At 33.8% G+C, this 14,788-nt stretch overlaps 1 protein-coding gene and 1 long non-coding RNA gene across 2 annotated transcripts in view; both read left to right on the top strand.

Annotated features, from left to right (window-relative positions):
- The first annotated feature begins 3,220 nt into the window (after window positions 1-3,220).
- The window catches only part of LOC136027644 (uncharacterized), a 77,950-nt gene continuing 66,382 nt past the window's right edge, over window positions 3,221-14,788 (top strand). Inside the window, exon 1 of the long non-coding RNA XR_010617648.1 lies at window positions 3,221-3,305. This is a non-coding gene — a long non-coding RNA (uncharacterized LOC136027644). The remainder of the gene's footprint in view (window positions 3,306-14,788) is intronic.
- On the top strand, window positions 7,708-13,978 carry LOC136026804 (zinc finger protein 664-like). Its single transcript, XM_065703503.1, has 2 exons — window positions 7,708-7,794; window positions 9,707-13,978. The coding sequence occupies exons 1-2, from the start codon at window positions 7,708-7,710 to the stop codon at window positions 10,802-10,804; spliced, it is 1,185 nt and encodes a 394-aa protein (XP_065559575.1). The 3' UTR covers window positions 10,805-13,978.

Below are 14,788 nucleotides of genomic sequence, written 5' to 3'. Positions count from 1 at the left end.
GAAAAAATTTGATGCATTTTTGGAACTTTTTTTGTGTAAACCTATCAACGACCCCTCCCAAACTGAAATCCAGGACACGCCCTTTAATTGTAGTATCTAAGTTTTTTTAGAAACAAGATATTTTTACGGAATGCGACTCAAAATCCGTATAGGCTAATTCCCTGATCAGACGTATGGGAAAATTTCCAAACGTTATGGCCTATTTGTTTCTCTTTTGTCTTTAAGTTTTGACTTAGCTTATGCTTCTGTTAAGCAGAATATCAACACGAACTGACAAGCTCTTGATTATTCTGTTAGCAAGCGTGCCTGGAGTTGAGATGAGTTTATAAATGAATTGACATGTTCAGGTGAATTGACATGTTCATATGGACCCCATTCTTTAGCGAATTCGGAGGCTGTGTCACATTAGTTCAGCTTACTTTTTCAGAGGGTATTTTTTCTGGTGGGGTGGGGGGGGGGGGTTTGGGGGAGGTGTTACGTAGGAGGATCTTTCCAAGGAGGAATTTTTTCATGGGGGAAAATAATTTTCCATGAAGGCGTCAGTTTTCCCAGTGTTATTTAAAAAACGATTAGAAATTAAAAAAAAACTTTTTTTCAACTGAAAGTAAGGAGAAACATTAAATCTTAAAACGAACAGAAATAATTTCGTATATGAGAGGGTTCGCCCCCTAGTCAATACCTCGCTTTTTAAGCTAAAGTTCGAATTTTGTTCCTATTCTGTAAGCCCCTGAATCACAAAGGTCGTTTAATTAAAATAAATAGTTCTTTTAAAAGAAGTAAAAATACTTTCCGTAAAAAGCGAGGTATTGATGAGGGGTTGAGCCCCTTCGCATACGTAATAATTTCTGTTTGTTTTAAGTTTTAATTTTGCCCCTTCCTTACAGTTGAAATACTTTTTTTTTCATTTAGTAGTATCATAGATCCAAGCAGTTCAAATTTTTCGTTAATGCAAACATTCCATAACAGGTTGTTATATGAAGGAACAAGATTTTTACGGAAAAGGACACTTTTCCATACACCCAGGGATAGAGCACAGGGATGGAATTACCGAGGGAATGATAAATTAGGACATATGGTGTGAAATAAATCCTAAAAGTGAATAGCATTAATACATTTGTAAAAGTAAAATAATACCTGTAAAGGAGAAAATGTTCCTTATTGTGAGCCACTTCCTATTATTTATCAAACTTATTATTTATCAAAGCAAAAAATCAAGAGAACTACTGCAAGTAAGAGATTAAGCTCGTTAAGAAATAAATCTCTTAAATACCCCACTGCCTACTCGGTTGCGTCTTCCCACGGCGACGTGCCGCCAATAAATTGGCACTTAATTGGAATCTCTAACAGGAACGGAATATTTTTAAACAGTGCCTGTCATTCTGGCAGTGTTTTAGGAGGAGCAAAAAAGGTCAATTGAGCTGAGTTTTTCTGCTGGATACTTGGGTTTTCCTTTCGCTGTTTACTTGGAATGGAAATATGAGTTTTCCCAGGAATTCAAAAGATTATTTTTCAGTTAACTAACAACCAGCTTGTCAAATCCAACTCTTTGGTTTAGTTGACAAGAAATGCTCTCGTCGGAGAATACTCTCGTCGGAGTAGATTAGAATTGTGTAGATTATATCAGTGTATTGGAAAACAAAAGCTTCTGTCAATATTCCACGTCTCTCCGCTTAAGACTTATCCTTACCATTCATTTAAGAACGTAAAACGCATATGTTGATTTTAGACTGGTATGTAAATTAGTTTCAACGTTATCGAATTAGTCTTATTGGTCTTGGTTTCTAATCCCTTGTTTCCAGCAGCTGGAAAATGCCAGAATACTCCGGCTCTAACGACAAGCAAAAGATACATGTCTACGTCTTCAGTTCAGGGTTGCCACCTGTAGCACTATAGTGCTAATTGTAGCACTATTTTTGCCTATGTAGCACCGTAGCACGATCAGGGTAAAATGTAGCACTATTTCGAAAAGTCTGGAAAAATGTAGCACCTTAGTGCTACAATTTTCGGGAAAAAAAATATTAGGACCAGTGTCAGCAAGTGAGGGGATTTAAAAAGACTGGAGGAGGATCTTCTGCTGAGCTTTCTAGTTTGATAAGTTCTCTTAAGTGGGAATTTCAACTTCTGTTGAAGCAACTTGATTTTTCCTCAGGAAAAGAAAACTCGCTTGGCGCCAATTTCAAATTGTGCTTGAGGTGTGGATTTTAATGGAGGTAGACAGGTGAGACTTACTGACAGCTTACTGCAATAATTTAAGTTTTGTTGGTTCTAATTTATGCAGTATGAAAGGATTTAGACCCTCACAATGCCTCTAGTGCATTAGAATAACTTCACAAAAATAGGGGGATGGGACACAATGTAGGCTACCTATAAAAATTTAAGAGATAATTTTATTTGTTTTATTTTATAGAAAACCATGGAGACCAAATTTTTCAGTAAAATTTCCCCTCCCAAAAGAGTTTCCCAAATCTTGGAGGGGGAAGTCCCATACCCCTTGCTCATTGACACTTCTCATAACTTGTTAAGATACCACTTGGAGTGGGACACCATCTATATTAAATTTTTCTTCATGTAGAAAAGGTCTATTCAACCTAATTTCTTTACAAACTCCTCTTTTTATTAAAAAAAAAACCTGAAGAATAGAAATGATATGGAGGGGAAGGAGTAACTTCAGACACATTAGATATAAGTATCACTATTATTACAATCAAAGTACTTTAGTTTTAACAGCTCATAATTTCAGGTAAATAAATGATAAGAATACAATTAATAAAAAGATAAGTAGAAATACAATGAGAATAAACTACATAAAAACTACAGAAATTTCAAAATGCTTAAAATTTGTTTGTCATTCAGTACAGCCATTTCACCTGCTCAATTCCTGAATTAACTAAAAATATAGATAACCTCGCAACTCTGTCCTGTGAGTTTACCAGCTTATTTAAATCCAAAAAATGACAATAATAAGAAAAAATGTATACTAATTTTGGAACTGGAAGATTCCAAAATTTGGAATCTTCCAAATTTTCCAAAATACAAAAGTATTCGTAGAAATGCTGTAATCTTTGTGTGATCAAAAACGCGAATAAAAGTTTTAATTGATCAACACCAAGCAGGATTACGCGAAAGTTGCATATTTAGCAAAAATTTTGTGTAGCACTTGTGTAGCACCCTGTTCTCCAGAAAAATAGCACACATTGGACAGGAGCAGGTGGCAACCCTGCTTCAGTTCTATGCCCAACGTGTGTGCATGTGGAAAAGAAAAAGCCATTAATTGGATAATTTAATTTGTATGCATTATTAAGCAAGTAAGTAGGCTAGCCTATGTAAAATTACAAACCCATGAAAAATATGTAGAAGGTGTCTAACCCAGATAATAAAAATGGAGGTGGAAAAGATAATTTCTGTTCGAAAGCCAGTTTTGCCTTCCTTTCTCCCACGTACACACTAAGGGCCTCTAAAATTGGGATATTATACAGAAATTCTTGGAAACACTGTGAAGGTCTCGGGAATTTTTGTTAGTGGGGAGAAGAATATGGGCCTGGAGGGTATCCCTTTGCATATGAGCTGGCCAACATGTCACAGCTTTGCTAAATGTTTCATGTTCAAATAATCTAGTCATTGATGATTAGCCCATAAGGCCCATCAGCCCATGGTCCACAGTGACCCAGGCGTATTAATCTTTGTCAGCGCAAGGAATTTCTTAGGTGGCTGCTTGCAAATAGAAGGACTCAAGCCTTCTTCCCGCTAAAAAGAGCAAGGAATAAACGGGTCAATAAATTTGTAGAAAATGAGAAATTTCATTCTTGAAGTCGGAATTTTGTCAGATTTTTCACTTTGAGTCCGACATTTGCTGGATTTCGGACAAGTATGGTGTTGGAAACATAGTCGGATTTTCTGCTGTTGGGTGTCTGAATATTCAGGATTTTTAACAGACCAAACAGAAATTTGATAAGAACAAAGTAGAAGCACCTGCTATGATAGCTTGGATATAATCGTGGATTTAGTATTAGGGATAGGTGATGCCAATAAATTTTCAAGCAAAAACATAAGAAAGAAGACACACGCACACAAAAAAAGCATTCTTAAAAATTGACAAGAACATATAAGTAAAGACAAATAAGATGAAATGAATCAAAAAAGAAAAACGTTAGAAAAAAAGCGTTTTTTTTACTAGAATAAAAAATAACAAGGGAAAGACACACACTGAAAAAAAAGAAAAAGAAATTGAAAGATGACACACAGTCTACAATAGACCTGATTTTTCATGCAGAAGGGTCTCCTATTTTATAAGCCAAATCTTGACTTGTAATTTTGACAAAAACCAGAGGAACTTTTCCAAAACTATTTTGTGATTGTGATGTGTTGTTCATTCTGAACTGGTAAGTGCTGTCAGTTTCCGATATATTGCCACCTATATTTTGGTCGAACTCACCCAGCAGGGTAGTATTGAGACTCACTCATGGTTTCTGCTTTATTCCTTGGATCACAAGACTGTCAAGTAGAGCCTTCTGGTCGTATCCATCCAGCTTTAGTTCAAGTCTTTCAATTTGCTCTTCCAGGTTTTCAATTTCAGTCATAAGACTTTTAAATGATGTTTTGATACTCCGAAACTTCGGATTATATTCTAGCAATATATCATCATTAATTTTACTTGTTATTGTTTGACTAGCCTGTCTAAGAATGCTTCTGTTGTCTGTTAATTTCTCAACTATCTTATGGCTAATATCGCTATCAAGCCTTAGCTTAGTTTCTGCAAGGAATTGTTCCATTGTTTGATTGTTCCATCAAACACTTCGTGGTAACAAACTATAATAAGGCTCAATAGTAAACAAAACTCTTAAAAGCGGAATTTTGATACTAAAAGATGCATCAAAAGAATCGGAATTTCATGTTGATTTTAAATATAAAAGTTTCATCAAATTTAGTCTTTGTCATCAAAAGTTACGAGCCTGACAAAATTTGCCTTATTTTGGAAAATAGGGAGAAACACCCCCTAAAAGTCACACCATCGCATTCAGCGTATCAGAGAACACTATTGCGAAAATTTCAAGCTCCTATCTACAAAAATATGGAATTTCGTATTTTTTGCCAGAAGACAGATCACGGACGCATGTTTATTTATTATTTTTTTTTCCAGGGTTCATCGTATCGACCAAGTAGTCTTAGAATGTCGCAAGAGGGCTCATTCTAACGGAAATGAAAAGTTCTAGTGCCCTTTTTAACTGACCAAAAAAATTGGAGGGCACCTAGACCCCCTCCCACGCTCATTTTTTACCCAAAGTCAACGGATCAAAATTTTGAGATAGCCATTTTATTCTGCATAGTCAAAAACCATAAAAACTATGCATTTGGGGATGACTTACTCCTCCAAAGTCCCCGAGGGAGGGGCTACAAGTTACAAACTTTGACCATTGTTTATATACAATAATGGTTATTAGGAAGTGTACAGACGTTTTTAGGGGAATTTATTTTGGTTTGGAGGGGGAAGGGGGCTATGTGGGAGGACATTTCATTGGAGGAGTATGTCTTGGGGGGAGAGAAATTCAATGAAAAGGGCGCAGGATTTTCTAGCATAACTATGAAAAAATAAACATGAGAAAGGTTTTCAGTTGAAAGTAAGGAGAAGCATTAAAACTTAAAACTAAAATAGATTATTACGCATATGAGGGGTTCTTCTCCTCCTAAATACCTCGCTCTTTATGCTAAAGTATCTTTAGTAATTTCAACTATTTATTCTACGGCCTTTCTGATTCAGGGGTCATTCTTAAAGAATTGGGACAAAACTTAAGCTTTAGTGTAAAGAGCGAGGTATTAACGAGGGGACAAACCCCCTCATATACATAATAAAAATATAAGAATATAGAAGTTTGTTATGTAAGTTTATTCTTAAGTTACATTTATTTTTTACTAATAAAAACGTTTGTTAAAAATTAAAATTTCCAGTTGCCTTTTTAAGTAACCGAAAAATTGGAGGGCAACAAGACCTCCTTCCCCACCCCTTATTTCTCAAAATAGTCTGATCAAAACTAAGAGAAAGCTATTTAGCCAAAAAAAGAATTAATATGCAAATTTAATTTTAATAATTTATGTGCGGAGAGCCAAAATCAAACATGAATTAATTAAAAAACTTTCAGAAAGTAAATAAAAAAGACTATTTTTTATAATGGAAAGGAAGGAGCGACTTTAAACTTAAACGAACAGAAATTACTCCGTGTATGACAGGGGCTGTTCCCTTCTCAACGCCCTGCTCTTTACGCTAAAGTTTTTTACTGTTTAATAAAGTAGAATTGAGAGTAAGTGTCAAACTTTTTAATGCGACCAATAGTCGCATTAAAAGAATTGTATTTTTATGCTGATTTTAAATATACAAGTTTCATCAGGTTTAGTCAAAATACGTCAAACGAGCCTGAAAAAATTTGCCTCATTTTATAAATAGGGGAAAACACCACCTAAATGTCATAGAATCTTAACAAAAATCACACCATCAGATTCAGTGTATTAGAGAACCCTATTGTAGAGTTTCAACTTCTTATTTGAAAAAATGTGGAATTTTATATTTTTTGCCAGAAGACAGATCAGCTGCGTGTATATTGCGAAGATTTTGTCTAGGAGACTTAGACCAAAAAATCCCTTTTTTCTTCATTAAATATTTTTCCAAAATTGACGCGAATTTTATAAATATTAACTTTGGGTCGTGACAGGGATGCGAAATTTTGACACTAATCTGTTGAGTGACTGAAAGTCGCTAGTTTAATCTGTAAAACAAGATTAGAATATGTAAAGTGCACTGAAGTTGACGGAAGTGAATCTTAAATTTGGATTTAAAGTATACACTTTAAATCTCTAAAATTGGGATACTATACAGAAATTTTCGGAAACACTGTGAAGGTCTCAGAATTTTTTGTTAGGGGGAAAAGAATATGGGCCTGAAGGGTATCCCTTTGCATATGAGCCGGCCAACATGTCGCAGCTTTGCTAAATGTTTCATGTTCAAATGATCTAGTCATTGATGATTTGTATACTATAATTCGTGATTCTTTAATTACAATTGAGGAATTGATATGTTTCGATTGTGTATGTTTAAATGATATTGAGACACAAATATCGTAGTAAATCGTGTTTGTTCGACGTTATTCAGCATTTACATTACATGGTTCTAAGTTTAAAACTTCCTTTAATTCGATTTTCTATTCCTGAAGAGTATACGTCACGGATCATGCAATCCGTAGAATTCTAGGCTTTTTGGCTATTTCTGAATAAAATGATAATTTTTAGCTGTCAGTATGGTGTCTAGAGTCATGTGTAACCCATGGTAAAGAGGGGGTAGCGAACCTCTGATCATTCTGACGCTTAAAAAGACAGCTTGATCTTAGAAATTGCAATTGCTTGAGTCCTGTTTCCATTTCCCCACAGTGTTACATAGTCAGGGCGAACTAGGCACAGCTTACCAAAGTTTGCCACATAATGGCAGTGTGTATCTCGCCCTAACGCGGTGTTTGTGGCTTTAAACCAGGTGGTACCTTAAATAAAATTATAAGCTCCGTGTCTTCCCTTTGGCTGTCATGACTCTTCCATCACGGTCAACTGGTGGGGAAAAAATCAAAATTTTAAAAGTCCTCCTTGGTAATTGTTTAGTTTCATCAAAAGCTATCTAAACTGGAAACTATGCTTCTTTGCAGCATAGTTTCCATACAATAGCATTTAGAAATGCTATTTCTAGAAGTGCATCCATTTATGAATGACTATCCTCCTCCCTGGGGCAAACTAAAATGCGTTAGGTGGGCTTGTTTACAGGTAACATTACCTATAGAGCGAAGCGTATTTGTCCTCGAACCCCGCGGGTAGTGGGGCGAGGTCTGTATTCTATATTTATTTAATAAATATAGAATACGGACTTCTTCCCACTGTATCACTTTAAATCACTATGTTCTAGCAAAAATACATAATTAATTTTCTGTAGTGGTGTAAAACTAAAGTGATATATTTATAATCAATACATTATCAACCAGGACATATTTATCTTACCCTCAAAGGTAATAGAAAGAAAACAAAAATAGTGAGTTTGTATTCGTTTTAGACCAATATTGCAAATCAGGAATCCAAAATTGGCAAACAGATCACAATAAGTTGCAAGCCCCTCCTTGACAAAGATTTGTTCTGTCTGACTGTTGAATGTCACTTTTTTCTCCTTAAATGGTTCGACTTTCTAAATTGTCTCGGACTTCTAACCTAGATTACTCCTTTCAATAACTTCTTAAAAATTAAGTTGCTAACCCCTTGGGTCCTTTTGCTTTAAATAATCTTGCTACAATCTTGCAATATAAGCTTTGCAACATCCTCTTTCCTTTTAAGTAGTGGAGATATTCCCTGTCTACTATCCTGATTTTTCAGGTAGATTTAAGGTAGAAAGGACCAGTCTAGAAGACAGTATTCCTTCGAATTAAAAAAAATAAATAAAAATGCTACTATAAAGATATATGTATAAAGATATATAAATATTTAAGTGTGATTTTAAGTTAAATTAACGCTTTTCTTTTTAAATTTAAAAAATAGTTTTATAGATCACTAAAACTATAAATTGAGATTGAGCTTGATCAATCTCGATTTGAGGGTAGATCCTTGTGTCTTCTTTTGGGCTTTACAGACCAAGTCCAATAAAGTGCAGTCCCATTTGAAGGGGGAAAAGGTGAAGATAGATGCAAGGGGCTCCACCAAGGCTATTAACCCATATCCAAATATTTCCTTCACTTTACACAACTACCTTTAAGATTGCAACACCCTTATCTCTAATTTTACAGTATATTTTTAGGTAGAAAAGGCTAGACTTTTTCAACGAAATTTATGAACGGCATTTTATAAACAGCTGTTCAATTGGGTGATGGGACAAGTTGCATTGTGCATTAAAACTGGAAGTGATTCCAAAGTGTCAAATATATGACAAGAAATTATGTTGATTTAATGTATTAATAATTTTATTACCGAATGTAATTTTAGTAAAATATTATATATTTTAGAGGGAAATATAAATCTCAGTCTAATTCAAAGTTCATTCTCACTACATTTCTCCTTTTTTTTAGAACAAACCTATTAGTAGTGTTCTACAATTTTTTATTTAAACCCTAATCATGTATTACTTCTTAAACACTCCCTTTTTATTTATAATTGTTAAGCTAGCTTCAATTTATTTTTCTCTCACTTTAGAGATAATGAGTTCTACTCTGAGCAATTCTGATGGTGTAATTCAACCAGAACTCTTATGCCCAAAACTAATCGTCGTCGTGAAAAAGCTAAGAGAGAAGGCAATAGAAGATTTAACTGCTGGGGTCTGGCGTTGTGACTCTTGTGGGAAAACAGAGAAATCATTTTTGATGCTGTATCTTCATTTTGACACTGGCTGTGAATAACTTTCTCCAATCGAGTGCGATGTCTGCTCTGCGGTATTTCGTGATTACAGAGAATTTGTTCCACATTTTATGGAACACCAAATGGGAGAAACAAGACGATGCCCCATTTGTTTGTCTGAATGTATTGGTGATATAAAACAACATCTAATTATAAAAGGTCACTTTTCATCGACCCTGTCAGAAGCGGACCTTCTGAGAAACACATTGCTAGTAGATTCAAAGAATCTGTCCCCTAATGGTTGCTCAAATTCACATGAATCAGAAGCGAAAAGCTTAGAAAATCGTGAAATATTTTCTAATAGACACTTGCTCGTAAAAACCATCGAAAATTAGAAAGACATCCAAAAACAAATACGAGGAAAAAACAAGATAAGTGCGATGTAGGCAAGAAGTGCTTTTCTAATTCAAGGAATTTGATTGGGCACCAGAGAGTGCATACAGCTGAAAAACCGTTTAAATGTGACGTATGTAAAAAAGGCTTTTCTCAATCCGGCAATTTGATTGCACACCAGAGAACGCACACAGGTGAAAAACTGTTTAAATGTGACGTATGTAACAAATGTTTTTCTCATTCAAGCAGTTTGAATCTGCACAAAAGACTACATACAGGTGAAAAACTGTTTAATTGTGACGTATGTAACAAAGGTTTTTCACGATCCTGCCATTTGATTCCACACCACAGAACGCACACAAGTGAAAAACCGTTTAAATGTGACGTATGTAACAAATGTTTTTCTCATTCAAGCAGTTTGAATCTGCACAAAAGACTACATACAGGGGAAAAACTGTTTAATTGTGACGTATGTAACAAAGGTTTTTCACGATCCTGCCATTTGATTCCACACCAGAGAACGCACACAAGTGAAAAACCGTTTAAATGTGACGTATGTAACAAATGTTTTTCTCATTCAAGCAGTTTGAATCTGCACAAAAGACTACATACAGGGGAAAAACTGTTTAATTGTGACGTATGTAACAAAGGTTTTTCACGATCCTGCCATTTGATTGCACACCAGAGAACGCACACAGGTGAAAAACCGTTTAAATGTGATGTGTGTAACAAATATTTTTCTCAATCAAGCAGTTTGAATCTGCACCAAAGACTACATACGGGTGAAAAACTGTTTAAATGTGATGTTTGTAACAAATGCTTTCCCAAAAACGGCGATTTGATTAAACACCAGAGAACCCATACAGGTGAAAAACCGTATAAATGTGACGTATGTAACAAAGGCTTTTCTCAATCCGGCCATTTGATTGCACACCAGAGAACGCACACAGGTGAAAAACCGTTTAAATGTGACGTATGTTACAAAGGCTTTTCTCAATCAAGCACTTTGATGTCGCACCAAAGAGTGCACACTTGTGAAGGAAATACTTTTCTCGATCTTATCATTTGATTGAGGATAACAAACTACATACAAGGTAAAAACCGTTTAAATATGATGCACGTAACAAATGTTTTTCTGAATCCGGCGATTTTATTGAACACCAGAGAACACACAAAGGTGAAAACTTGTTTAAATGTGATATGTGTAAAAAATACTTTTATTAAGCGGTCCTTTTGAACGAGCATAAAAACTTCATACAGGTGAGAAATCCTTCAAATGCGATATTTGTTAGAAGGAATTCTCTCAAGTGCTTAAGTGGCAAATCAAGTATTTCATACACTTGAGAAGAAAAAGCAAATTTTTAGGTGTGTTTTGTGGTTGAGGTTTGAGGTATAAAAGGTATGCAAGTATCTACGTTTTCAATATAGTCTTTTATGTCGTTCATAGCGTGGATATTCAACAGGACAGTAGCTTTTAATCATTGTCCCGGTTTTCCTCTTGTCCCACTCAATTAGTCTGTATCTTTCTTGTGTTTTTTTTTAATTTATTTTTTGTTTACTCATTTTAGCCTTTGTGTAATCTTTGCAATGAAAAATTTAAGTTAATTTTTTACTCTGTCATTAAAAAGAAAATTATGGTATTGTATGGCTGTCAATTGTTAAATAAGTATGTAAAAGTTAATTAGAAATATATTTATAGTTATAGCAGGGATTTGACTCGGGAAGGTGTCAGCCTATCTGGAAAGGGTTTTTACTATACAAAATGAACTTAGGTCGTCAACTTAAACATTATGACTATATTTATCATCAAATATATTCATTATATATTAAGAGGTATTTAGAAATTAAAATGTTAATCAATTAAGTTTTTAATCATTTACTTGACGGTCCCTGGATCCTAAAGCATCTTGTACCTGAAAAATGAAATTATACAACATTTAATAATAGATTATTTTTAACACCTTAACTTAAAACAAAATATTTGCTGTCAATTGTGGACTTGGACGATAATTACAAATATTTTATGCAACAAAATCGGAATTTCTGTAAAAGCTACAAAAATATACGAGAAAGAGATAAAACTAAAAATGAAACTATTCCCAAATTATCCTTTTAATTTTTATTTGATTTTAGGTAGATGGGATTTAACGTTTTACAACCCTTGTCTCTGAGGCTGTGGGAGTTGTTGTCTCCAAAATCGTAACTATTGAAACTTTTAATTATACTTGAACAATTTTTTTTAATCAATTTTAATCATTGTTGAGAGGTAATTAGTGCTGGTTATCCTTAAAATTCTCTTTACTTTTAAAAAAGTTCTACAACTTCTAATTTCTAGTTCAATGAACCCTTTTGGAAGTTTTAATGCCGAATCCTTCGATTCAAAAAAATCTGATTGAAATAATGGTTAAAACTAATGGTTAAATCTGCAAATGTTCCGCCTGCCATAAATTTGACAGATCCAAAACAAAGTCGATTTTGATTCATTGTGTAAGGGTCTCAGCTAAAATGTTAAGTTTATTTTACCCTAGCTAAAATATTCTTAAATTAAATCGATTCTTTACTGTGAAATGAAACTGTTTTTAATAGATTCCAACATTATTATAATTAAGCTGGTGTAGAAACACCGGCTTGTCAAAATGATAAATAGTCTTCTAACAAAATCCATCGATATTATGCACAGTATTTGATTTTGAATATTTTAAGGTGAAGAATCTCATAGAAATCATCATTCCCTACTTCCATACTACTATCATTGAGCTAAAAAGCCTTCACAGGTGGATAAAGTCAGCCACGATAATTTAATCCTGCTTAGGATATAAACTAAATCCCTTACGGTTATGCCAGATAGAATTAGCTTTTGAATCCTCAGACAAATTTTAATATTTGTGTTTATTGTCTTCCCCTATTTAGTAGACTCCATCTACTGTCCTAATTTTGCGAGATGCACTTGAGGATATGTAATATCAGTTGTAGGTCATACAAAGCGCAACAATAAAACTATCATATCTCTGAAAGTATATTTTTATTAGTCTAAAGTGTATTTTGATTCAAAATAAAATATTCCTTAAGAAAGTTGCTTCTTTGATTGGAAACTGTTTTCAATTGTTTGTAACCTAACTTGGCGTACATTATATGCCGAACGTTTAAAAATGTACTTCGTTCATTGTGTTTTTTCGGCAGAAGATTTTTATGCTGGACGAAAGTAAAAGAATTATAAACAGAATTATAAACTTTTAATTATACTTGAACAATTTTTTTTAATTTTAATCATTGTTGAGAGGTAATTAGTGCTGGTTATCCTTAAAATTCTTTTTACTTTTAACAAAATTCTACAACTTCTAATTTCTAGTTCAATGAACCCTTTTGGAAGTTTTAATGCGAAATCCTTCGATTCAAAAAAATCCGATTGAAAAAAATGGTTAAAAAGTAATGGTTAAATCCGCAATTGTTCTGCCTGCCATAAATTTGACAGATCCAAAAAAAGTCGATTTTGATTCATTGTGTAAGGGTCTCAGCTAAAATGTTAAGTTTATTTTACCCTAGCTAAAATATTCTTAAATTAAATCGATTCTTTACTGTGAAATGAAACTGTTTTTAATAGATTCCAACATTATTATAATTAAGCTGGTATAAAAATACCGGCTTGTCAAAATGACAAATAGTCTTCTAACAAAATCCATCGGTATTATGCACAGTATTTGATTTTGGATATTTTAAGGTGAAGAATTTCATAGAAATCATTGTTCCCTACTTCCATAATACTATCATTGAGCTAGAAAGCCTTCACTGGTGGATAAAGTCAGCCACGATAATTTAATCCTGCTTAGGATATAAAACTAAATCCCTTACGGTTATGCCAGATAGATTTAGCTTTTGTTTCCTCAGACAAATTTTAATATTTGTGTTTATTGTTTTCCCCTATTTAGTACTCTGTGTACAGTCCTAATTTTGCGAGATGCTCTTGAGGATATGTAAGATCAGTTGCAGGTCATACAAAGCGCAACAATAAAACTAACATATCTCTGAAAGTATATTTTTATTAGTCTAAAGTGTATTTTGACTCAAAATAAAATATTCCTTAAGAAAGTTGCTTCTTTGATTGGAAACTGTTTTCAATTGTTTGTAACCTAACTTGGCGTACGTTATATGCCAAACGTTTAAAAATGTACTTCGTTCATTGTGTTTTTTCGGCAGAAGGTCTTATGGTGGACGAAAGTAAAAGAATTATAAATATAATTTTATAGTTTTCCATATTGTTTTGCTAGGTTACACGAAGTAAACTTGTAACAACTCGATAAAAACTCGTAAGTTGGCTTTTGCTTTCTACAATGTGGAGAAGACTTGTTTAGTCTAACTAAACTATTTTTCTGCTTGAAGTTTTTTCCGATGGTTCTGTTTTAAACCTTGTTTTTTAGACCTGGCTTTCTTTCCTTTCTGTGATTTAATAGAACCATTTAGAAAAGTCTGAGGAAATGGCTGGGGTGGAAAGGAAGGCTGGGATGAAAGGCTAAGCGCTATACAGAAGAAAATATTCAATAAAAATATTATTCAATATCTTGAATTTGTTTAGCATAAGTATCGATATTCATAGGTTTAAAGACAGTCGAAATCTTTTTATGTTTTCTGATAAATTGTGGCTCAACTAGACACGTCCTGTGACCATGCTGGCTATGCATGATCTTGAAAAAAATTGCAAATAAAAGAATTTTGAATCTAAAACGATGCTTACCTTCAGCCTTTAGAAAAGAAACAACGAAAAGACATATGAAGAGCCATTTTAGTGTTCTGATACAGTTTACTTTAAAAATTAGTTTTCGTATTAAGTATGCTTTTCCTGATATATCTGTCTTGCCTTTTCGTTTTTATAGCACTTGGTATTTAGCAAGTGACATAGAGCGATCACAATTTCTGTCTCTGTCGGTCTTTCTGTCTGTATGTCCTTATTTTTTAGTTTGTGCAGTTTCCGATAAGCTAGGATGATGAATGTTTGCAGAAGTATCAGAAACCTGACCAGATTAAATTAAAAATTTTCTCTTTCACGATTTGACCTTCT

Source organism: Artemia franciscana, chromosome 5 (assembly GCF_032884065.1).
Source record: "Artemia franciscana chromosome 5, ASM3288406v1, whole genome shotgun sequence".
NCBI classification, from domain to species: Eukaryota; Metazoa; Arthropoda; class Branchiopoda; order Anostraca; family Artemiidae; genus Artemia; species Artemia franciscana.
Note: the sequence above shows the minus strand (reverse complement) of the source record. Positions and strands in the feature narration are given on the sequence as shown.

Coding starts and splice junctions, on each gene's coding strand:
- LOC136026804 (XM_065703503.1), top strand. CDS start 7,708: ATGCTATTTCTAGAAGTGCATCCATTTATGAATGACTATCCTCCTCCC. Junction 7,795..9,706: donor TTAGGTGGGCTTGTTTACAG/GTAACATTACCT, acceptor ATTTTCTAATAG/ACACTTGCTCGTAAAAACCA.